Source organism: Thamnophis elegans, chromosome 3, assembly GCF_009769535.1.
Source record: "Thamnophis elegans isolate rThaEle1 chromosome 3, rThaEle1.pri, whole genome shotgun sequence".
NCBI classification, from domain to species: domain Eukaryota; kingdom Metazoa; phylum Chordata; class Lepidosauria; order Squamata; family Colubridae; genus Thamnophis; species Thamnophis elegans.
Window position 1 is genome coordinate 35,043,431 of NC_045543.1, and position 25,041 is coordinate 35,068,471.

Below are 25,041 nucleotides of genomic sequence, written 5' to 3' on the forward strand. Positions count from 1 at the left end.
GGACAAGACCATGTGATGGACTTGTGGGTGTGGGGACAAGTTCATGAACTTTCAACTGGGTGGAAACCCAGGAAGCCTCAGATTTGGGTTTCCAGATTGTGCCAACATGTCTGTCTTATTAAATTGGAACTTTGATGAAAGTTATGTCTTGAACTATGATGTAATTCTGGATGATATTTGGAACGCTGACATTCCCATTGCAAGTATATTTCATATTCCCTCTCCTTTTTTCCATATCTTGACTTAGCTTACTCTTAATTGTCTTTAAATAACAATCCTTACTGTTCAATGTTCATTACAATTCCATTAATCTACTATATAGAATAACAAATGGTACACATCTCACTTTGTTCATCATCTTAGAAGTTCTATGTATCCATATTTCATATATTTTAACTTATACTTAATTGTCCTTCCATTGACATATTCAATCAGTTAGCAACTCAGTATCATTATCATGTATAAAAGTGAATCACGTACCTCTACTTTACATTCTCAACATAACACTTTCCATATTCCATATATTTAATATTCCTCTATTTAATTGCCTTTCCATTATCATATTCAATCAGTTAGCAACTCAGTTTTATTATCATATATAGGAATAAACCACATATCTCAGCTTTATATTTCCCATATAACTATTTCTAATTGTCTGATTTTTTCCCCTAGTAAGTCTTTTGTCCCACTTCTCTATTCCTGTCTTCTCCCTTTTCTTTGTTTTGACATGTTCACCCACTTCAATTTTCCCCAAGCCATTGTCAAATCCAGTGAAATATTTTGTATTTTCCTTTGTTGGGGCATAACCGCCTTCTTCAATTTTCCCTATGCCACTGTCAAACTCAGTGAGATCTTTTGTCTGCTTTTTATTTTCCACCTTCTACCCCTTCACCATCCCCCCTCTTCTTCCTTCACTTCTTCACTTCCCGCTTCTCCTCAATAGCTATCTTCAAAATTCTATTTAGACTTGATTTTAATGATTTATGCATATTTTTTATAATTTCACATAGTTCTTCTAATTCCCACCTTTCCATAATGTCCAGTTCCAAAATTACAGTTAGTTATACAGTTCTTATTTCAGAGTTCTGGCTATCTTGATCCTTTGTTCTTTCTTTGACAAAAAAAAAAGAAAGAAAAGAAAAAAAGTCCCCCCCTTCCCTCCCTTGTTACCTTAATGTCTAATTCCAAAATTGCAGTTAGTTATACAGTTCTTATTTCAGAGTTCTGGTCCACCTTAAATTTAGCTAATACAGCTGATGTGAAGAGGAAGAGAAGCAGGATCCATCTTGATCTTTTGTTTTCCCTTCAGAAAAAAACAAAAGAAAAAACCTTCATATTTTCCCGATTCTTGATTTTATTATTATTATTACTTTCCCTTGTTACGGAAGGTGGAAGACTTCTCGTTTGTTATAGTTGCTCAAAATATATTAATTGGAACAAAATCAAAATACAACAAATCTCCGGTATGTTTCTCTTCATCTCCTGCTTTTCCAAATTCTGATTTATGGCAATTGGTTAATTAAAACTTTCTGCTCAGAGTTTTGCATTCCATTCGCTGCATAGGCAAGATTAGGTTATCAGTCAGAAAATAGTGCTCTCTTCTTGAGTTTTTTCTCCCTTGTTACATTCCATTTCTCATTAATTGGAGTTGCTTAAGATATATTAGTTAGAAGAAACTCGAACGAAGCAAATATCCTCGGTATGTTTTGGTTTCCATTTCACCCTCCTAGTCTCTCTTAAAAATGTATAGTTTGTGTTTGAATGGGTCTGTCACTTCTTTGCTTTCTCCTCTTTGTCCAAATTGTTTAAAGCAAATGGCTCACTTTTGGGCTAGTGATTCAACCCTCCATTTTTCCCCTTCTTCTTTTTTTTTTTTTTGCCAAAATCTGGATCTGTCCATCAATATTATTGATTTATACTCTCAAGGTTCTTTGCCTTTTCCAAATTCTAATTTATGAGTGTGGGTTAATTAGATCTTACCAGGCTTTCATCTCATCTCCTGCACATTGCTGTTCAGTTGCTTTGGCCTGAAGTCAGCTTCTTGTGCAGCCGTGTTGCCATGCTGCTGCCCTGACACCAATTCAAAGGGCAAATCTCCAACCTACGAGGGATCTGTTGCACTCCCTCTGGGTCTGATGAGACACTGCCCCTTCAACCCCCCCGGGAGGTTCTCATCCAAAAGGATCTCGGCATTGGTTTGTCAGGCAGTTGATCTGTCCAGCTGAAGAACTTCTGGTTGACTCTTCATATTCTTTTTTTGTGGGTCTTTTTGTAATGCTGTCTCTTGTATTCTTGTATTCTTCTAATAATATCATTTGATTTTTTCGCTTAAATTCTGTTTCCCTCTATATGTTATAGTTAATCCTCTAATATATGCTTTAGCTGTATCCCATACATTTTGTAAACATGTTTCTTCTTTTCTGTTCTCTGAAAAAAAAATCTAGTTCTCTTGCCATAAATTGAATAAATTCCTTTTAATATTTCTTGGTTCAATGTCCATCTTGATTTTCTTTTTTGTCTTTTATCAGATTATGATCTGCCCAATTACTTATATCTATACTTAACGTCTTTTATATATTAGCTTTTAGTTTTGCTGTCATTCATATCGTATCTATTCTTGACCAAGACACGTGTCTATTTGAATGAAATGAATATTGGGTTTCCTTAGGATGTATATCTCGTCATGCATCTTGAATAAGTAGTTCTTCCACCATTCTAAAAAAGGCCTTAGGAAGTGTCTTCCTTATTTTTTTATTTGCCTTTCTAGTTTTATAATACATTTCCACATCCGTAATTGCATTAAATTCTCCCAGAATACATATATTTTCATATTCCAATTCTATTTTTTTAATGGAGTTTTCCATAAAAATTCACTTGATTAGTATTTGGTGCATAAATTGCTACCAAAAGTATTAGTTTATTATTCATCATTATCTCCACCATCAAAATCCTCCCTTCCTCATCCATGAAAATTTGTTTAGCATTTATTGTCTCTTTTACATATAGGGTTATTCCCCTCTTCTTTTATTGTTATAAAGAAGTATATAACTTCCCAATTTGGGGGTATTCCAGTAATTTCAAATGTTATTTTTTATGTGAACTGCTTGTGAACAAGTAATGTTTAATTTTAATTTGGTTTATTAAAAATCCTTTTCCTTTTTGGAAGAAGGCGGGGCTTAGCAGTGAGAAGACGGCGTTTCAGGCTACTCCTGAAATTCCCCTATTCCGAAGGAATTTTTGGACAGGTCGTCGGACCCTAGCTGTCCCGTAGAGACAGTGAAAGGTGAGGGAAGATCCAGTGACCTCAGAGACGTTCGCAAAGTCTCTGGGGGGCTTGGAATTAACCTCTCCTGCCAACTCCTTTCTGGATTAGCTGTATGCTAACTGAAACTGCAGGTTGCCCCTAAGAATGGTGAAAGTGGATTCAACTGGTAAGCTGATTTTATTACTCAAAGAGAGACGGTCCGCACTAAAATTTAAGCTAATTGAAACCAAAGAACAGAAGAATCTAGCGGCGAATTGTTGTTTTTTTTTTAATGGATTTATGGCCGGTGGTTACCCTATTTCTTAAACGCTTTAAGGAATTCTTCAACATCCCCCCCCCCCTGACTCTTTCTAAGTGGGTTGTAAAACTAACCTACTACAAATTGGCCCTTCACGATCTGACACTTTTATTGCTTGGCTGTGTTGGTCTAAGATCAGATAAGATCGCACAGCTCCCAGTGTGTTTTTACTTGCAAATATCTTAGAGTCTCTAACTGCAACACAATATGGCGTCGAATTATATTCCCATGGGCTCATTTCAAATACTTTTTTCTACATTTCGAAAGCTGTTTGATTCATATCAAAGATTTGAAAAAAAATTGGATTATTTGACATTAAAATATGAAGGAAAAGGTGAGAATGTGGAATGTTTGAATGTTCCTGAAATACAAATGAAAAATGTGAGAAATGACATCTGGTCTATCTCGGAGGAAGAAAGAAATGCAATGCTGGAAAGGGGAGGAGCTATACAGAAGATTCATTTTAAGAGACAGATTGCAGGAGAAATGAGAAGTATTAAAGAATCTACACTTTATGAAACATCATTGGCAGATTTCTTAATTCCACCCTTGAGAATTAAAGTCAATTTGAAAAGTTTAACAAGCCTGGGACAACATTATTATCTCATCAGAGACATCCTGAGCAAAAAGGTGCGAAGATATCCCCGTTTGGACTTGCTTATAAAAACATTTGGTAAATCTATTCAACGAATGGCAATAGGACTGAGAAGGTTTTGTTATTGGAGAGACATAGGCTGACAGATTGAAGAATACAATTGAAAATTAGCTAAATCTAATTACTCTTATTTGTAATAGATATAGCTGAATAATAATTGATATTGATAGTAATGTATATAATGTGGAGTTGATATGATAAATAATAATTGGATATGAGAAAGGAAGGTTGGAAATACTTTTGGACTATATATAAAGGTTATTAATCACAATAATTATCACTATTAAAAAATAAAATAAAATATATACAGTTAAATGTTAATTAATATGGGGAAAATGCTATGATATACGATATAACTATATAAAGAAGGGAGAATGATAATAAATTATACTGCATGGAGGATGGAATTTTTGGTATTAAATATTATGGATGTTCAGCTAAAATAGGATATGAGGATTTGATGTTAATAGAGGATTTTACAAACAAATAAATGAAATGTCAGCATGTGGTTATGGATTAACTCTTTGGCATAGTTAAGGATGAAGGATGTTTAAATAACTGTAGTCAACTAAAAGTGGAGGTATAATGATATTAATATGGTAAACATTTGAGTTAAGATATTTGAATTAATATGAATTAATGGAAGAGATGCACCAAAACATGTTGTAACCAGCTGATATACTTTTTTAAATATAATATATACCTGTGTTCTTTTGTTTTGTTTTTGTTTTTGTTTTTGTTTTTTCTTCCCTGCCTTGTCTTTTGTTCTTTTTGTCTTTTTTCTTTTCCCACTGGTGTGGGCATGTATTGTTTAAGATTATTATTTTTACTAATATTTTTAAATAATAATTACAGTCAAATGAAAATGGATATATGATGATGGTGATATGTATGAATATTTGAGTTAAAATGCTCGAGTTAACATGAGTTATGTTTGTTGACTGTGGAGGAGATGCACGAAAGTTTATTTGTGACCGACTGACACACTTCCTATAGCATGTAAAGAAAGATATTGTACTTGTTTTAAATTAAAAATTAAAAAAAAATTTAATAAAAAAAAATCCTTTTCCTTTTTATTGCCGAATTCAGATTTCCATTTAGATTAATTGACATTAGTTTAATTTCTTCTTCCATGATTACTTGTAGGTGGGTTTTGTCATTCTTATCCCTCTTAGGTCTCTTGCCTTGGTCCCCTTTCTTATTGCTATTTCCTCTCTATCTCTTTCATCTTATTTTTGCTGTACATTCCTCTCTTCTGAGGCTTCTTCTCCTTGCTTAACCTCTTCTTTTTCACTTATTCCCATTTCCTCTCATAGTCCAAAATATTGCTCATAAAACTGTTCTGCTTTTCCTACAGAATCCAATCTGTGTCTTTGCTCCATCCAGGCCACCAATATTCCCTCTGGAATCAGCCATCCAAAGTTCACTCCATTCTTCATTAGTTGCCTCATCAGAAATTGATATTCTTTCCTTATTTCTCTCACTCTCCTCAGGATCTGTTTTAGTACTACTATTTCCTTCCCTTTGCATTTTAGAGGCTCGTCTCTTGCTCTTTGTAGAATCTGTCTTTATTGCTTAACATGGACCTCTCTAGGAAATCTATGTCTCACTGCATATCTGGTAATAACTCTAAATATTTCAACAATATCGGCCAAAAAGATTTCTTTGTCCACCTCTAGGGCACCTGCTAGCAAATCTGCCATTATCTTTGCTAGGTTTTCTCCTTTTTTCTTCTTCCATATTCTGAAATCACAGATAATAATTGGCCCTATCCATTCTAATGATATTATAATCTTTATTTTGGTCTGCCAGTCTGTTATCGACTTTATCCACTTTTTTTTTTGCCTGTTCAACTTTTTCTTCAACTTTCTGTACACATTGTTCATTACTTGCTATCATTTGGTGAACATTCTTTAGTTTTTCTTCTACTTTTTCTAATTTGTCCTCTACTTTCCCTATTTTTTCTTTGAAGTTATCGTGCAGGGCTTGGATCATTCCTTTTAAATCTGCCTGCATTACGTTCGCCTTTTCTTGTTGTAGTAAAGCATCCAAGGTCGTCTGCCCCGAGAGAATCAATCCTGCAGAGGATGATGCTGAAGATGATGCTGGCGGTGTTTTCCTCATTTTGAGTTATTTTTAATATTTGTAATCCACAAGGAGAAGAAAATGTAGTTATCAATTATAATCTGACAGTAGAAAAGGGAAAAAACCAAGAAAGACAAAGAGCAAAAAGAGTAACAGAAATAGTTTGTAATCCAAAAATATTCAATCTTTTGATTCCTTCCTTGTTTTCTTTAGGTTCTTCAGACCCTTATCCTTTATTATCCCATGAAAAGGAATAATGTATCAATAAATTGTAATCCACATAGGCCCACCAAACCCCAAATGTTTTGTATTTACTAAGAAAGAGTTCACAGAGCAAAAAAGAAAATATAGAAAGTGAATCCTTTTGTTGCTTATATTTCCCTTTGAGTTTCAAGAGCTAGATGGTTTAAAAATAACAGGACACAGTGTTACACTCTTTATCTCAGTTGTTCAGTCTGATCAACTTGTAGCACCAGAATTATTTTTCTGGCAGTCAATTCTTGTCTTTATTTACACAGTCACTCAAGGTTACTGTATTTTTCAGAGTATAAGACACACCTTTTTCCCTCAAAAAAGAGGCTGAAAATCTAGGTGCGTCTTATACACTGAAAACAGCATTTTTTGCCTCCCGAAACCCCGCCCCTGTCACCAAAATGGCTGTGCATTGCTTTTAGGAGGCTTTCAGAATGCTCTGGGGATCTGGGGAGGGCAGAAATGAGCAAAAAAGCATTGTTTTTTTGCTCAATTCCCCATCCCCAGCCCCCAGGAGCACTCTGTAAGCCTCCTAAAGGCTATCCATGCCTTTTTTTTTGATAAAAGGGCCATTTTTGTGAAAAATTGGCTGTTTCTTGCTCGGTTTTGGTGCCCCTGCCCCCCGGGAGCACTCTACAAGCCTCCTAAAGGCTATTTGTGCCCCTTTTGGGAGGAGGTTTGCAGAGTGCAAAAACTTTTTTTTTAAATTTGCCTCTTCAAAACCTTGGTGTGTCTTATACTCTGGTGCGTCTTATACTTCAAAAAATACGGTATGTACTTTATAGATTTACAGCTCCCAACTTCCACTTTCCTCTTCTGCCAATAGATGGCACTGCAGTTCTGCTACTCTCTCTCTCCCACTTTTACTTTTCTTTTTATACATTATATTCCAGTTTAAATTTCATAAAAATAAAATGATAACAAAGAAAGCAGATCTGTATATCCAAATATTGTGGTATTCAAAACTTCTGTACAGTCCAATATTATATTTGAGTTATCCAGTCCAGCTTTTAATTATAAATTATTTTCACACTTTTCTAAAAAGTTATCCAGCTTAATTTCCTGTTCCAAGATGGCTCTAACGTTCTCCTTGCCACTTTCTAAGAGGGGTGGAGAAGAAAAAAAACAATCCCACCTCCTCTTTAGGTCCCACTTTTACCAGCTGTATCTCAGCGGGATGCTTCTCTCCATTGAAATTAAAGTTTCAAAGTTGGAAATCTCTCACCCAGCTCGATTACACTGACTGTTAATCTTCAATGCTTCCTGTGGCTGCCCCAGCTTCGGTCCGGCATATGAATGTCGTCTTTTCCTCTCCATCGGGTTTGAGAGACTTCTCCAGATCAATCAGGGAGTTTGTGGGCTCCCTGAGATTAGCAGACTGTGCTCTCTTCACTCATCGCCCTTTCAAAGCGATTTCGGATCCAAACAGTCCTCCTGGAAGCTTGGATTTTGGAGCTGTCCCCCAGCGCACCAAGAGATGCATCGTCCACGCCCTCCCAGAAGACAGGTTTTGTTTAAAAATTCAGATAGTCCATGACTTAGAACGAGTCACTTAGTGACTGTTTAAAGTTACGATGGATCCCTAAAATATGGACATGATCTGGAACCAACAGTCAGGTCCCTCCCCCATAGTCATTTTGGGCCCATGCCAACTGATCTGCATTCCAGTCATGTGAATATGTTGCTGCAGAAAACTGACATTTACTGCCAGTTTCTAGGAAAAATTGGCCATTATGGACAATAGGTTTGCTTCACGATCGCAACATTTTCTCTATAACTGCCACATTTGCTTAATGGCCACCACAAAAGTCATAATATTGGGTGAGATCTTGTGACGATCTGTTTAACGACCTGCAGAACCTACGACCTGCATGACCATAATTCTGGTCTCAGTTACCATCATAAATCAAGAATTATCTATAAACCCAGCTACAACACCAGTCCATCCCAAAGCCTGGAAAAATGTTTTCAGTGACTTTCTGGATGTCTTTAGATTGGGAACCATATGGATTACAGGGAGATGCTGCGACAAGCAAGGCATGTGGGTTCTAGAAGATGACACTTGTTTTACTGAAGAGGTCTGAAGCACACAACTGTGCTTGATTTCCCCAAATAAACAGAAACAATTCGAAACAGGTGGTTCCTCAAATTGCCAAGCCCTGTGCTATAAAGGTTTTACAGGTTTTGTTTTGCTTGTTTGTTTATTTTCCTACCTTTATTATTACTTTAGAAGTACATCAAGGCAACAAATATGCATAATACAGGTAGTCCTCCATTTATGACTAGTCGCTTAGCAATGGCTCGAAGTGGCAACAGATCCCCACAAGCTATTTACATCTTGATTTTGAACTTGTGACAGATAGACAGATAAACACACATACACACAATATTTTGGGTGCTTGCCAACTTACCTTTGTAACTGCAGCAATATGTAACCACGTGGCCATGATTTTTGACAGTTTTTTTACATTTCCAGTGTTTACCTCCTTTTTCTGACAAAAAACATCCACTGGATAAAATTGATTTTCTTACCAATTGCCACAAAAGTCATAAAATTGGGCATGTCCACATGGTAACTCGCTTAACTATAACAACTTACAACTGTGATTCTAGGCTCAATTACTGAACTACTACTATTTTCCTTCCAACAACATCCCTGTGAAATAATTGGGTTAAGAGAGAGTGACTGGTCCAAAGTTACCCATCTGCCTTTCATGCCTAAGATGACACTAAAAATCACAGTCTTCTGGTTTCTAGACCAGCACCTTAACACCACACCTAATTGGCTATCTTGAATTATACCTGGTAACCAGTGCACCTTGTGAAGCATTGGGGTCACAAGGGAATGGCAAGCCAATCAATGTGTGTTTACTTCATTCAATATCAACAATATTTCGAGGTGGTCTTCAAAGACAACTGTATGTAGAGCACATTGCAGCACTTCATTCATGAGATGACTAGGCATACGTGATTCTGAAATGCATAGATGCAAATATTGCAGTGGATTAATCTCTGCAATGGCCCTCTTAGCCATAACTTCCACCTGCTCTCTGAGCAGGAGCTGTGAGTCCAAGATTACCACCAGGTTGTGCACCACTTAAGTGAGAAAGTACAATTCCATCCAATACTGAAGAGACACAGTCTCCGGAATATTCCTCCCCCAAGAAACCTCACAACTACTTGGTTTCGACAGGATTGAGCCTGTCTGTTCCTCCTTCACAAAGCTTCTAAGCACTTAAGATCTCAACAGTATTATTTGGTTGGCCTAGATGCGCACTTGTTATCAACAAGGAGGTGGCAATACAGTAGTCCTCAATGTATTAACACAATTGAGACCAAAATTTCTGTTGCCAAGTGAGACAGTTGTTAAATTAATTTTTCCCCATTTTATAACCTTTCTTCCCATAGTAGTTAAGTGAACTACAACAGCTGTTAAATTAGTAATACTGATGTTAAAAGAATCTTGCTTCCCTATTGACTTTGCTTGTCAGAAAGTCGCAAAAAGGGATTCATGATCCCAGAACACTGCAACTGTCAGAAATATGAACCAGTTGCCAACCATCAATTTTAATCACATGAGCTTGGGGATTCTACAACAGTCATAAGTATGAAAAACAATCACCTTTTTTCAATGCCGTTGTAACTTTAAACGGTCACTAAACAAATGATTGTAAGTTGAGGGCCACCTGATCCCAAACTGATCAATATTCCTATACAACAGTTTTTGCAGATGAGAGGGGTGAAGCCTCCCAGCAACTCCAATCACAGAGAACGGTCATCTCTGTTCTTGTGCTGATCTTTTCCTTGTTTGTGGGTTCCAAAGGGAGCCAAAAAGCCACTCTGTAGGAGCAGTGAAGCTACAAAGGAGTGCTCTCTGAGGTCAAAGGAGAGATCACAATCTCCTGTTGAACCCCAAGAGTTTTTTTCCTCTCTATGCCTCTCTATGTCAGGAAGAAGAGGCAGTCTAAGATGGCTGCCACAAAGCTGGGAGAGAGAACGACCATGTAAGCACAGTTCTGGTGCGAAGTTGGTGGACAATGTTGGGAACTGGATGAGAAGACCTTTATTTGAATTCTCAAATCCCAAAAATAATTTAGAAAAGGGTTCACAATTATTTAATGCAGCAGTGATCAGGCACTTTTGAAAAAATACTAAAATTGAAGGAGGCAGAATCGGAGAGGGGGGGGGGGGGAGACACAGAAAAATACAGAAAATTGGACTTTTAAACTGGATAGCCGTTTTATTGGAAAGGCATCTTGAAATGCTGGAATTATTTACTCAAAAATTAACATTAACTTGGGGGAGGACCGAAGACGTGACGACACGATGTGCAATCTCAATGCTCTGATATCACAGTCGACACTTTTGTCTCTGGGTGGTCCAAACGGACCTAAACCGTCCCATAGAGACAGTGAACAGGAAGAATACATCTTGCTGATCACAGGGACATAGCAAAGTCTCTGATTGATCCAAAAGAGGCTCTTCAAGCGGATGACAGAAATCCAGCCAAATGGCTGATGAATATGTAATTAAGAAAGGCTGATCGGTATAAAAATAACATTGAATAACTAAACAATGAAAGTAAAAATTAATATAAAGATGTAAATTGATACTAGTATTATATTAGCTTGTTGAATGAAACAAATATGTTTAATATTAATTTTCACACTGTTCACACACTGATATGTTTAAAAAATTAAAAAATAAAAACTTGAAAAAAATTTCTGTAGATATAAAACAAAAGGGGCAAGAGCATCAATCCTCAGGCATCCCACAAATAAGGGGTATCTCTCCTCTTCTATCAACATTGATTGAAACTTACTGCAAAGAAAGAATCATTGCAACATGGTACCAATTCCCACAACCAGTGCAGACAAATAACTATATTTTAAAAATTGCTGGGAGTATAAGATTCACTGAAACCAGTACACCATGCCCATCCTGGCTCTGCCAGATGTCTTTGACAAGCAGAATAATACTTCAACAAACACAATAATACATACAGTTCTTAATCCTGAAAGAGATTAAAATGTGTTCAGATAATCGCTTTCCTCCAGAATCCCCTGGAGTTGTTGACCACCTTCATAATTCTTAAAAAAATGTTGGAGGCCGAATCATAATCATTGGGTCCAGTGACTTCTTGAAGAGGGAGTGTATGACTGTCTCCTTTGAAGCCAAATTGAAGTATCCCCTCTGTCAAAGAATTAAGTGACTATCAGATTTAATAGCCATAGTTCCACAAATCCTGAATTCATAAAGTGTAGAATTTTATATAATCTGACAAGTACATTTAATTGAATTCAACTGAATTAGAATGGGATTTACTTCAAACTGACATCTATAAAATTTTGTTGTCAATTGTATATTATTTAATGCTTCCTTTAAGAGCTAACATATTTTTCTTTTTCCTGTTAGCACTTACAATAAAATATGGGCGGAAGCCCAAGAATCTCTCAACTGCTTGTTGCAAAAGGAGATTGAAGAGAAGTCCCCAAAGCCCCTGAAAGACCGCCTGTTAATTTTTCAGATGCTTGCTACTTTCTACATCAAATATGTGCAGATATTTCACAACTTAGAATCAGCTTATGACCAGATTGTTCACCCACAAAAACGCTTAATTATTCGTCAAGTGCTGGATGGTGTAATGGGCCGTATCTTGGAATTGAAGAATGAAATGGTAGAATTGGAATACTCAGAATACCATTATTTTGATGACATTTTACAGGATCTTAAATTATCCCCTGTAAGTATACTTCAGAAATTCATATTTTCTTGTGTGCATCCAGTCCCAAGCTAGTGCAGCTTTTTATTTTTGCTTTTTCACTGTTTTATTTTATTTACTTATTTAAAGTTTAATTTAAAATGAGAGTTTTCTATCAATATTCAATTTCACTTGAGAAGATCCTGTAGAAAAAACACCAGAATCTCACAGTCCGATAGTTGTTGGTACTTCCAATTCTTGCATTGCAAAAATTATATGATGTTCACTTCAGAAATACAGAGACCTAGTTCAATATTTCTGTTAAGATAAATGATAATTTCCAGAGGGTTTTTTTTTTTTAGAAATTCAGATTATAGTTTTACTCTAAATGTATATGTATAAAAGCTATGGCTCAGTGGCTAAGACGCTGAGCTTGTCGATCAGAAAGCTCAGCAGTTCAGCAGTTTGAATCCCTAGCACCGCGTAATGGAGTGAACTCCTGTTAGTTGTCCCAGCTTCTGCCAATTTAGGAGTTCGAAAGCATGTAAAAATGCAAGTAGAAAAAAAGGAACCACCTTTGGTGGGAAGATAATTGTGTTCCGTATGCCTTTGGTATTTAGTCATACCGGCCACATGACCATAGACACATCTTTGGACAGTGCTGGCTCCTCGGCTTTGAAATGGAGATGAGCACCGCCCCTTAGAGTTGGGAACGACTAGCACATATGTGCAAAGGGAACCTTTACCTTTAAATGTATATATAGGGTATGTACTCTGGTATGTAGTATAGAATATATACATCTAATATATGGAGTATGTATTCTAGTATCTATTATATACTAGTATCTATTATATAAACAGACATATTAGTATATAGAAAAATAATTATCAGAGGAAGCATATTCTCTCCATCTTTTGCATCACTTTACAATAGAACAATTGTTGGTCTGTTCTGATACAGCTGTTTTAAGCTACTTCATTTTGAAGTAATTTTGCAGCAGATGTTTGTTTAGCCATTTGAAATCTAAATATGATTGTATCTCTGGGTGGTGGGATCACTAAAAAGATTTTGAGAAATTAGAATGAAATAAAACATTCATAGCTAGATGGCTGTGCAAGCATTCCATATGGTTTAAGAGCTAGACCCTCAGAATAGTTCTAACATCTTCCCACTCAGCAGCTTAGAGATGAAAATTGGATTTAGATTGTGGCTTCCTGCATGAGTCAGCCCAGAGATACCTGGGACAAATCCATGATTTTCCTAGAGCCCATGAACTTTTGAATTCTTCTGCCATACAGTCAGACTCCAAACTAACAGGCGTGCCTTTGTTCACACATCAACATAGTCACAGCTGTCATCAGTTCTCCACGCGTAGTCCCTGCTTTTTTAAATCATCCTGCCAAGGGTTCTTCTAATATCTCTTCCTTGTCATTGCAGTTTAACTTTGACACTGCCTTCAATTTTTAGCCACCTTTTTTTGTTTTCCGCTTGCTTAATCATTGTCTCAGCCTTTCCTTCCTAATTTTTCAGTACATCAGTGTCTCCCCTCAGTCTTCATGGATCACCAAGATTGTGAATGAACATGGACATAGAGCATAGATATAGAACAGGGGTGTCAAACTCAATTTCATTGAAGGCTGCATCAGGATTGTGGTTGATTTTTGAGGGTTATGGTTGATTGGGTGAGCATGACTGGGATGGGGGCAGCCAGCTCGTTTCTCGCATTGGGAGGCACCTGTCCATTGTCTCCAGCAGAGGAAAGTGAGATCAGGGTGAGCATAAGCCCTTGTCCACCAGAGAAGCCTTGCAATTCCTCTCAGGCCACACGGAGGACCCCGGACAGCAGTGTGGATTGCTGGAGTCCTGGGCAGTGGAGGGCAAGCTCCCAGTTCAGCCCTTGAGCTCCCAGGACACCGGGCCCTCACAGCCCAGGCCACCTCCACTTGTCCAAGGGGGGCGCCTGGCTGAGCTTACCTTCTTCTCGCTGCTGCTGTGCTTGCTTTCTTTGGCCAGGTGGTACATGTTGTGTGCAGTAGGGCAAAGTATGTAGGTCAAAGGGAGGCCTACTCCCTCTCCTTGTGAGGAGACCCGGCTTTGTAATCTCAGCTATAGGATGGGAGACTACTAGGAGAGGAGGGGGCAAAGGGATGGCAAAAGGGCAGTAGCTGGTGGCCAAGTGCTAAGACAGGACTTCCCTCAGACCCTCCTTCCTCTCATAATCTTCCTTCCTCCCACCTTCCCCCTTCCACATTCCTATCTTCTCATTCCCATTTTCCTTTCACCCTCCCTCCCCTCCTCATTCCCATCTTCCTTCGTTCCTTCCTTCCTTCGTTCCTTCCTTCCTTCCTTCCTTCTCTCCTTCGCTGCTTCTCATTCCCATCTCCTTCCTTTTTCCTTTTTTTGTAGTGCTTGTTTCTTTTTTTTCACCTATTACTGCTTCAATGGAGTATGCTCAAGGGACTATACACTGCACATCGCTTCCATCCTGCCACCAATTGCATCAAGCCCTGCTCCCCCAGCTCCCGTCCTCAGCCCTGTGGAAGGCTGCAAGAAGCTCCCTCCCAGCTTCTCTTATCTCTCCCATTCCCCCAACCCCCACCAATGTCACAATGCGGGGATTGAAGGGGGGAGAACCCTATGCGCGCGCGCACACACACACACACACACACACACACAGGTTCCCATTTTGACCCCTCTCCCCTGTCACTGCCTCTGTTATCTCCCCCCTTGTAGCCCTGTACTTTGACATATATTTTTCCCAGGGCTGTATGTTATTATATATTCCCAAACAATTATAGAATAAAACATATGGTAGTATAATAATAGAAAGAATAATAGAAGACTCATTTAGCAATGACAAATTAGTTTTAGCAATACTAATCCAAACACTGAGCTCTTTGTTTATAAGGTAGGAATGAAGGAAGTTACTATATGCATAACCAACACAGTTTGTAAACATATATGTTTCTCTTCAACAGGATAACATTGAAATCCCTATCCCAAGGTACTTTATCAAGGAGAAACTTAAAGCATTAAAAGAGAGAGAGAGGATCCTTTCTCAGATCATGTTGGATGCCGGAATGTATGAAGATGAACCCGTAAGTATATCTATATAATAAATTGAGGGATACAGGTAATCCTCATTAGCAACCACTTGTTCAGTGACCATTCAGACTCACAGTCATGATGAACATGGGGACTTAATGAGCAATACTCAAAGTTGTAACCATCACAATGACTTGGTAGTCACATGATTGCAATTTTGGCACTTTGCAACTGGCTTGAACTTACGACAATTGCAGCAACTTCCTTGCCAGTTTTTCTCAAGCAAAGTCAATGGGGAAGCCAGTAGAACAAGTCACAAATTGCTCCTCTGTTTTTTCTCCCAGGGAGCCCCCAGGCAGCAGATCAAGTGCAGATCCCAAAAGGCAGGCTGTTGCCTTCTTCGCCACACATGGACCACAGTGCCCACCACTCCACACCACCTGCCCACCCATACTATAGGGCCCATCCCCACTCACTCATGCCATCCACCTGCATTCATACTGCAGCATCCAGCTGCATTGCAGCTCCCACTCCCCAGACAGCTGTTTCTCACTTAAATGTTGCAATGAGAACTGCTGGAATTGACTGCTAAGCAATGCAGTTATGTGACAATACACTTTATAATCTCTTTGCTTGGTGGTGGGGGAGGCTGAATATCATAACGACTTAATTAAAGATAATACATCATGATGATCATAATTATGGGACTAGGCAGAAATTCTTTCCTTAATGAATATATGGATACACATGTCCATACCCGTACAAAGCTTTCAATAGTGTCTTTTGTTCTTTAAACGTCTCAACTTTTTCTTTGATGGGAGCTCCATTCAATCATAAATTGGTTGGTCTTCCTGTGAACCCACTCATTCCACTTTCATGTTTATTTCCAGTCTAATCCTCATTATTTCTATATAACCAAATCATTTCAGTATACTTTGTTCATACCAATCACTCGTTTCTGTGTTCAGTAACCATACATTCTTGATCCTTTCACTTCTTTTCCTACCTGTACTCCAAGTAAAAGATTCTCACTCCATACAACTTTTATGTTTCTCTTGACATGTAAAAAGTGAGACAGAAGCACAAGTTTATGGAAATGTTTTTGTTTTGTAATCTTATGGGACTTTGGAGGCAACGGTCTTTGCTGTGATAGCCCTTTGGAATAATCTGACATATAGCTGGTCCTATGCGGGCCTTTTTTTAAAAACATGCCTTTTTTCCTCAGTCATTCAAATCAGGATGTTAAATAACTTTGTCTGCAAAGGGCCTAATACATTTTAGTTACCAGTTGCCAAATAATTGTTATATTTGGTTTTAGCTGGTATTATTTACTTTAGTTTTGGTTTCTTTGTTCTTTGGTCCACTATATACCATCCGGAATCATGTTGTTCAAATTGGATAGCCATACAAGAGCTCAGTCAATGTATTCCTTTAAGGACAGAACATTGAGAATATAAAAAAGCATTCTAGACCCATTTACCCCCCACAAAGTAGGGAGAGGTAATTTGGAATTATTCTGGGGTCAAAATGATACCTGTCAACAGGACTGATGTGGTGTGCTTACCTGAAATAACAATTGAGTTTTCTCTTAAACTTCCTTTTTATATTGCAGAAAAAACCTGTGAAGGTCATGCTTTTAGAAGAAGCTGTTAGAGTAATTCAAATAGCTGAGCGAGCTCGACAGGGCCGACTCAGGGCTACATTCATGAAGCAAATCTTTCTTGAAGAAAAGAGAGAACGATTAGCCAGGCTTCAGGGTACAAAAGGTCCAGATGTTGAAACTGCTGCAATGTGTATTCAAAGGGTAAACATACATACTTTTAGAAATATGTTCCATTGAAAAGTGGCTTTTTATTCAATTTCTTTTGAATGTGCTATCAATGGAGAATGTTCATACCTATTTTTATATTATTGTTTGCCTTCATTTAATTTAACAAAAAAGAAAAAAAAACAAATACATATTTACTTCTCATACATATGTGTATAAAATATGGTACAACAGTTTCAGGAAAGGATGATTGTATTTCATTGTAATATTTTAAGCATTTTGTTCTTAAGGTATAATGTCAGGTCTTTAATCCTCTATGTCAGTGGTCCCCAACCTTTTTGGCTGCACAGACTGGTGGTGGTGGTGGAAGACAGGTTCACACTCTCAATCTAATCCCGTGCATGCACAAATGAAGCTTCATGTGCTCACCCATCACTTGTGTAGCCCTTGTCCCAATGGGCCATGGACTGGGAGTTGGGGACCCTTGCTCTAAGTAATTGGAAACTTTAAGTTATCTTTTCCAAACTGAAGTACTATTACCAATAAAAAGGGTACTGAGCATCCATTTCAATAGTCTTTTTTTTAAAAAAAAATTATTTTCCTTTCAAATTCATTCTTAAATATACATTCTTATAATTATTATTTAACATTTGTCAATTTGTATCATTTTTCCGCCTGTATATTTACATTTTCATATTTTATTTCCCCTTCCCCTGATTTAATAATGGGTCATCTGAGTTATTTGTTTTGTGCTTTGTTCCTTTCTCTTTCTATTTGTATCTTCTTTCAAGCCAATCATAAAATTGCCCCCATGTCCTATAGTACACTGATTCCTCTTTGCCCTTTATTCTCAGTGTCAACTATTCATTTCTGCACAATCTAATATCTTCTTTATTACCTCTTCTTCCGATGGGATTTTGTCTGCTTTCCAGTTTTGTGCAAATAGAATTCTAGCTGCTGTTATTATTTGTACAATCAGATATGAGTCTTCTTTAGTATATTTTTCTGGTAGAATACCCAATAAGAATATCTCTGGCTTAAATTCTATGGGCTGATGTATCATTTTCTCTAACCATGATTGTATTTTAACCAAATAGCTTTTTCCATCTCTACCTGTCCACCACATATGATAATATGCGGCCTCTGATCCGGTGTCGATCCCGGGTAGCTCCCTGGTTTACCGAGGAGCTCTGGGAGATGAAACGCCAGAAAAGACGCCTAGAGCGTGGTTGGAGGGCCAGCCGGTCCGAATCTGATCGAACACTGGTAAGAATTTATATTAAATCCTACTTAGTGGCGATAAAAGCGGCAAAGCTGCAACATTTTTTCGCTCTTATCGCATCCGCAGATAACTGCCCAGCTGCTCTGTTTAGGGTGACCTGCTCCTTACTTAACCAAGGAACTGGGAAAGACCCCTTGCAGGGTAGCGCTGAAGAATTTGTTCAGTATCTGCAGGATAAAATTACTCAGATCCGGACAGGCTTGGACTCTGACTGGGTAGATTCAGGTGAGTCGACGGGGATGAATCTTGTGGAGACTATCTGGGATGAGTTTGACCCTGTGACCCCCAAGGGCATGGACAGGATTATGGGGAGACTCAGTGCTGCCACTTGTGTGCTGGACCTGTGTGGCTCTTGGTTAGTCTCGGCTTCCCGGGAGGTGACATGAGGTTGGCTCCAGGCGATTACCAACGCTTCATTGAGAGAGGGGTTCTTTCCCACCGCTTTGAAGGAGGCGGTGGTGAGGCCCCTCCTTAAGAAGCCTTCCCTGGACCCAGCTTCCTTAGCCAACTATCATCCGGTCTCCAACCTTCACTTTGTAGTGAAGGTTGTTGAGAGTGCGGTAGCACGTCAGCTTCCCCAGTACCTGGATGAAGCTGTCTACCTGGATCCATTTCAGTCGGGTTTCAGGCCTGGATACAGCACGGAGACAGCATTGGTCGCGTTGGTCGATGATCTCTGGCGGGCCCAAGACAGGGGCTACTCCTCTGTCCTGGTCCTATTAGACCTCTCAGCGGCTTTCGATACCATCGACCATGGTATCCTACTGCAATGACTTGGGGGGTTGGGAGTGGGGGGCACCGTTTTATGGTAATTCTCCTCCTACCTGTCAAATCTGTCGCAGTTTGTGTTGACTGGAGGGCAGGGATCGACCCCGAGGTACGTCACTTGTGGGGTGCCCCAGGGGTCGGTTCTCTCACCCCTCCTGTTCAACATATATATGAAGCTACTGGGTGAGATCATCCGTGGTTTTGGGGTACAGTATCATCAATATGCTGATGATACCCAACTTTTCATCTCTACCCCAAACCATCCAAACGATGCCCTTGACATGGTGTCCCGATGCCTGGAGGCTGTGCGGATCTGGATGGGGAGGAACAGGCTCAAGCTCAATCCCTCCAAGACTGAGTGGCTGTGGTTTCCGTCATCCCGATTTGTGCATCTTGTTCCATCTTTGATGATAGGGAGAGAAATTTTAGCCCCCTCAGAAAGGCCGCAATCTGGGCATCCTCCTGGATACGCGGCTTAGTTTAGAAGAACACCTGACGGCCGTGACCAGGGGGACCTTTTACCAGGTTCACCTGGTACATCAGTTGCACTCCTTCCTGGATCGGGATGCTCTGTGCACAGTCACTCATGCCCTCGTCCTTTCTCGCCTGGACTAATGTAACGCTCTCTACATGGGGCTGTCCTTGAAGAGCACCCAGAGGCTTCAATTGGTTCAGAATGCGGCTGCGTGGGTTATCATGGGGGCACCTAGGTGCTCCCATATTACACCCCTTTTAGGCGGCCTGCACTGGTTGCCGGTTGTCTTCCAGGTGCGATTCAAGGTACTAATTATAACCTTTAAAGCGCTCCATGGCTTAGGCTCAGGATACCTGTGAGACCACCTACTGCCACTGGTAGCCTCCCACCGTCCAGTGCGATCCCACAGAGTTGGCCTCCTCAGGGTGGCGTCGGCCAGACAGTGTCAGCTAGCGACCCCCACGGGGAGAGCCTTCTCTATGGGAGGGCCTTCCCTCTGGAATGAGCTGCCCCCGGAGCTTCATATAATCCCCGACCTCCGGTCCTAAAAGGCTGGCTTTTCCAGCAAGCCAGCCTGGCCTGAACAAAACAAAATAAATTATTGATCATTGTTAATTTTAATCATTTTTTTTTAAAAAATGTCATTGTTAATCCTAATTGGGTTTGTTTGGGATATTCTATTTAAATTTTTTTAACTTTTTTAATATGTGTGGTTTTTTCTAATGTTGTATGCCACCCTGAGTCCTTGGGAGAAGGTCGGCATATAAATCCAATAAACCAAACCAAACCAAACCAAACCAATATGTTCCTGGCAATTGGTGACATTTCCAACATTTAGCTGATTTATCCTTAAACATTTTTGCTACTCTTTCCGGTGTCATGTGCCATCTCTAAAACATTTTATATAAATTCTCTTTGTATGCTGTCATATTCCTTTCCCATAGTTGTTGCCATTTTTCTAGTTCTATTGTATATCTAAAGTTTTTTGCCCATCTTATTGTTTCTTTAACCTCTTCTTCTAAATTTATTCTAAGTAAATAAATGTACAATTTTTAAATCATTTTTTCATCCATTCCCATGAATCCATTCCTATCTAATTCTGAATCTTCCATGCTAAAGCTATACTCTTTAATGTCTTTCTCATACCTTGTTTGTATTTGCATTTGTTTAAACCATCCTATATCAATCCCTTTTTCTTCTAATTCTTTCTTTTGTTTTAGTTCTCCCTGTGCTGTTAGTATATCTTTGTACCTAATAACCTTTTTCGTACTACTAATATTCGGATGTGTCAAAGCTTCTATGATTGAAAGCCACATTGGTACTTCCATATAGTGTTTTTCTTTTACTTTTCCCCATACTGCATATAAACCATTTCTTACATAGTGTCTCTGAAAATAACCATGTGTTCTATTTTTCCCATACCATAAAAATGCGTGCCAACCCAATTGCATATTGTGTCCCTCTAAGGCTAATAACCTTGCATTTCTTAATAATATCCATTATTTTATCCACGTTAAGGCTGCTGCTTGATAATATAATTCCCAATTCAATACACCAAATCCACCTCTAATCCTTGAATCTTGTAACATTCTTATATTAATTTTCACTTTCTTTCCTTGCCAAATATATTTTCTTATTATTTTATTTAGTTTTTTGAAATACTTTCTCCTGTTTTATCAGTATTGTTTGGAATAAAAATAAGAGCCACAAGAGCCACAAAACCTGGGTGGGTGTGGCCAACTCAACATCACTCCCACAGTTACATGACACCCCCCCCCGACATGCCTACCCAGGTTTCATGGCTCAGTGTTTTCTGTGGGAATAGGGTCTCTCGCTCTTCTCTCCCTCTCTCTCATTTCTGTTTTTCTCTAGTTTTCTTTTCCTTTCCTCTTCTTCCTTCATTTCTTTCTTTCCTTCCCTTTCCCTCTTTCTTTTTCTTTCTTTGACATTGAATACAATAGCAAATCCAAAATAAAGTTATTAATTGTAGGAAATTGTTTATTGCTATTTACTCTAGCCCACTCCAATGAATAGTAGTCTTGGTTGTTTTCTTATAACAGTGACATATTTCCATTGGTCTTGTTCTTTAGATACATATTTAGGCTTATTTTTTATAGAAGCAGTTTGTTTCCTATTGTGTTCGATTTGGGTGTATTATGTCTAAAATTGTATGAAAGGAAATAGAAATGCTATAATATGCATTGTATAAAAGTAAGTCTACAAATGTCAAAAGAATCAACTTAGGATAGCCTCCAAATTATTTTATACCATATACTGAGAAGGAAAGAGGGATATTAGTCCTATTCCAGTGGTGGGTTGCAGGCTGTATGCCTGGTACGCGCATACTGGTGCCTGCCGGAAGCAGCCGCCACGGGACCGGAATGGTGCTTTGGAGGGCCCACCCGCCCTTGTTCCTTACCTGTATTTGAAGGAAACGGGCCATCTGCGCACGCATGTGCATTGTACAGCGCCTGCGCAACACTCCGCCGAGCAGCTGGAGTGGCGCAGGCGGTGGGTGCGCATGTGAATGCAGAGTGCATGCCCGTGGTGCACGCCCAGCTCCCGTTGCAGCATACCGGTTGCAACGGGAGCCGAAACCCACTACTGTCCTATTCCGTTTACCCAATTTATACAATACTTTCAATTTCTTGTTTATTTTTTCTCTTGTTGTAGTAAAAGAAACTGTAAGACGGACAATTAAATACCTTTTGATTTTATAATACAGATTTGGCGTGGACACACCCAGTGGAAGAAAACTTTGAAAATTAGAGAAGAAGAAATGGTATTTCTAGGCATGGTAAATCTTTAAATGTCTTTTTATTTGAATAATAATTAAATTTAATTATTTTGATTAATATAAAATGAATATTGAAAAGGTATACTATGCAATACAGTTGTTAAGAACAAATCTTTATGCCAAAAAAGACAACATATTGATACTGGAAATTTCTGCATCTGAATCAAATAAGAGTGAGAGCCAGAAAACAGAGTGACAGTAATGGATTTGGCAAGGTTCTTGGCCCATCTGTCTTAAAAAAAAAATCCTGACATATCAAGTGTCCTTATTTATATAATAAATCATCTCCATGTAAATCTACGTAGGCTTCCTTAAAAGTCATAAATGTTGGCTGACAACATTTTATTTCAAATGTGCTCAACCACCTAGGAAAAAAGACAGTATGTTCTCGTGGTGAAGGTGCTAGAGTAGGAGTAGGAAGACCCAAACTCTTGTGTATTCTTAGCTTCAGGGATTAACTTTGTGACACTGCGCCAATTGTGCTGTCTCAACCAAAATCTACTTTATAGGAATATTGTGAGGGAAACTGGGAGGAGAAAGTATAATGTAGACTACCTTAAACAAAACATAGAATATTAACGAAATAAATACACAGACAAATGCTGTAGGGCATTTATATGGGAATTAGAAAGGGTAAGGAGAAGCAATTCTATTTGCCTTCTGCTAAGCAGATATTGCATCTACCAAGGCAGCCATTTTATGAAAAAGCCCGTTGTTTATCAGGAATCTAATAAATTTGAAGATTACTCTTATGTTAAGATGTGAGGCTAAAGTTCAGGCCTCAGTAGTCCTTTGAAGTCATGGAAAGTCCCTATGGAAACCACAGGCATGTGATCAGAACTGCAGAAGGCGTGCTTGACTATTTTTATAATTTCTATATTTCTATAACTTACCTTTTTTTTGCCAGCTTCCTCTTATGTAGTTACATAAGAGGAAGCTGACACACAACAGATAAGGTATAGAAATATAAAAAAGTCAAGCGCTATTAGTCAAGTACTTAGTTAAGTGCAAGCAAAGAAATGTATAAAATATCTGCCTCACACTGCGTTCAACATTCCTTCTTATGAAAGACCCATCTTTATTCAGCTGAAAAAGCACATTGGCTTATCAATGCACACACCTGGACTATCTGGACTCTGTCTTTTATTTTATTGAACCACACCTGTCAATCTGCATAACACCATGACATGCTGTCAACATTTTAAATAATGCCCCCTAACCCGAAAAAAAAATACAGGAGGCTAAAAGGAGATGGATTTAAAAGACATACTGCTTCTACTACTAAAAGGTAGTTGAAAGGAGAGCAGAGGATGGTCAACTGTATATAAATATTTTCTATCAGCATGCAGGAGTAGTTTGTGTGCATGATGTTTGATTTTTTTCATCCTCAACCCTAGAAAGTGTGATGATCTTAAATAAAGAAATATAATAATCAGCATTGCTTTGTTAAATCTTTGTTAGTTACTTAATGTAACTACAACTATAAATAAAAGAGGAGTGGAGTTGTATTATATATGAGATATTAACTACACCTCTATAGAACGAAAACCTTCTTCAATGCATTTTGGTTTATATAAAAGGAAAAAAGAATGATATTGCCATAGGTGTATATTATAGACCCCCAAATCAGAGTAAATAGATAAAATTTTGCTAATCAGCTAGCTAAAGTGCGCAGGAAAAGCACTACGATAGTAATAGGGACTAACTAACTTGCCATCAACTGGGAGACAAACTGCACCAAGTGGAAAATCAAACAGGTTCCTGGTGAACCTAGCGGAAAATTTTATCATCCAAAAAGTAGAGGAGAGAACTAGAGAGTCAGCTATACTTCACTTAATTCTTACTAATATGGATGAAATGATAAAAGGTGTCTATGCCCAGTCTAGCACAATACCACTGAGAAAAAAAAACCAAGAATCAATGTCAAAAATAATGTAAAAAGTTTGTTTCAAGTTTCTTTCAACATATAAAAATTAGATGAAAGTCAAGGAAACAATCAGTCTACTGAAGAGAAAAGATGGCGTGGAGGTAATGGGCAGCGAAAGGGGAACTACTTCATTCATTCTTTGTATTTGTCTTTACACAAAATGAAAATATAGCCCAACCTAACAAAAATAGTACTGTGACAGATTTGTGATGACTCCCATCAGATGCTTCTGCAGATATCTCTCCACATGTCAGCTCGGAGGAAGATTATGCAGTTCCAGGAACATCAAGAGGGGAGTTGGTCAATGAGAAAAAACAGGAGCAGCGAAGGTCAGCCAGATTACTCATGAGGAGGCAGCCTCATGCTTCTTGATGGGCTGCACCAGAAGTTGGCTATTTAGCACAGCAGGAGATGATGTTGGGAACAACCTGTTTGTTTTCTTGCTGTGTGTTCTTGCCTTGAACTTTGGATGGTGTGTTTTCAGCTGTTTCCCTTGCCTTGCCTCTACCTGTGGATTTGCCTTTGCCTTGAAGACTAGTGTTGGCTTCATTTGAGTAGTGTGTGGAACTCATTGAGGTTGAGCTGTTGCCATCTGTGGAATACCAATTCAGGCTTGGAAGCCTTAATAAAGATGCCTTGCACCCATGGTGTGTGAGGGAAGGACAACACAAGATTAGGAATGAAAGTCAAATTTTAGGAATACAAGTCAAAATGGACAAGAA

The 25,041-nt window shown here is 38.6% G+C and overlaps 1 protein-coding gene across 1 annotated transcript in view; it reads left to right on the top strand.

Moving 5' to 3' along the window:
• The window catches only part of IQCA1 (IQ motif containing with AAA domain 1), a 156,617-nt gene that overhangs the window by 12,325 nt on the left and 119,251 nt on the right, over positions 1 to 25,041 (top strand). Inside the window, exons 2-5 of the mRNA XM_032213062.1 lie at positions 11,971 to 12,298; positions 15,236 to 15,355; positions 16,915 to 17,106; positions 22,321 to 22,392. Of these exons, the coding sequence (XP_032068953.1) occupies positions 11,971 to 12,298; positions 15,236 to 15,355; positions 16,915 to 17,106; positions 22,321 to 22,392 (712 nt within the window). The remainder of the gene's footprint in view (positions 1 to 11,970; positions 12,299 to 15,235; positions 15,356 to 16,914; positions 17,107 to 22,320; positions 22,393 to 25,041) is intronic.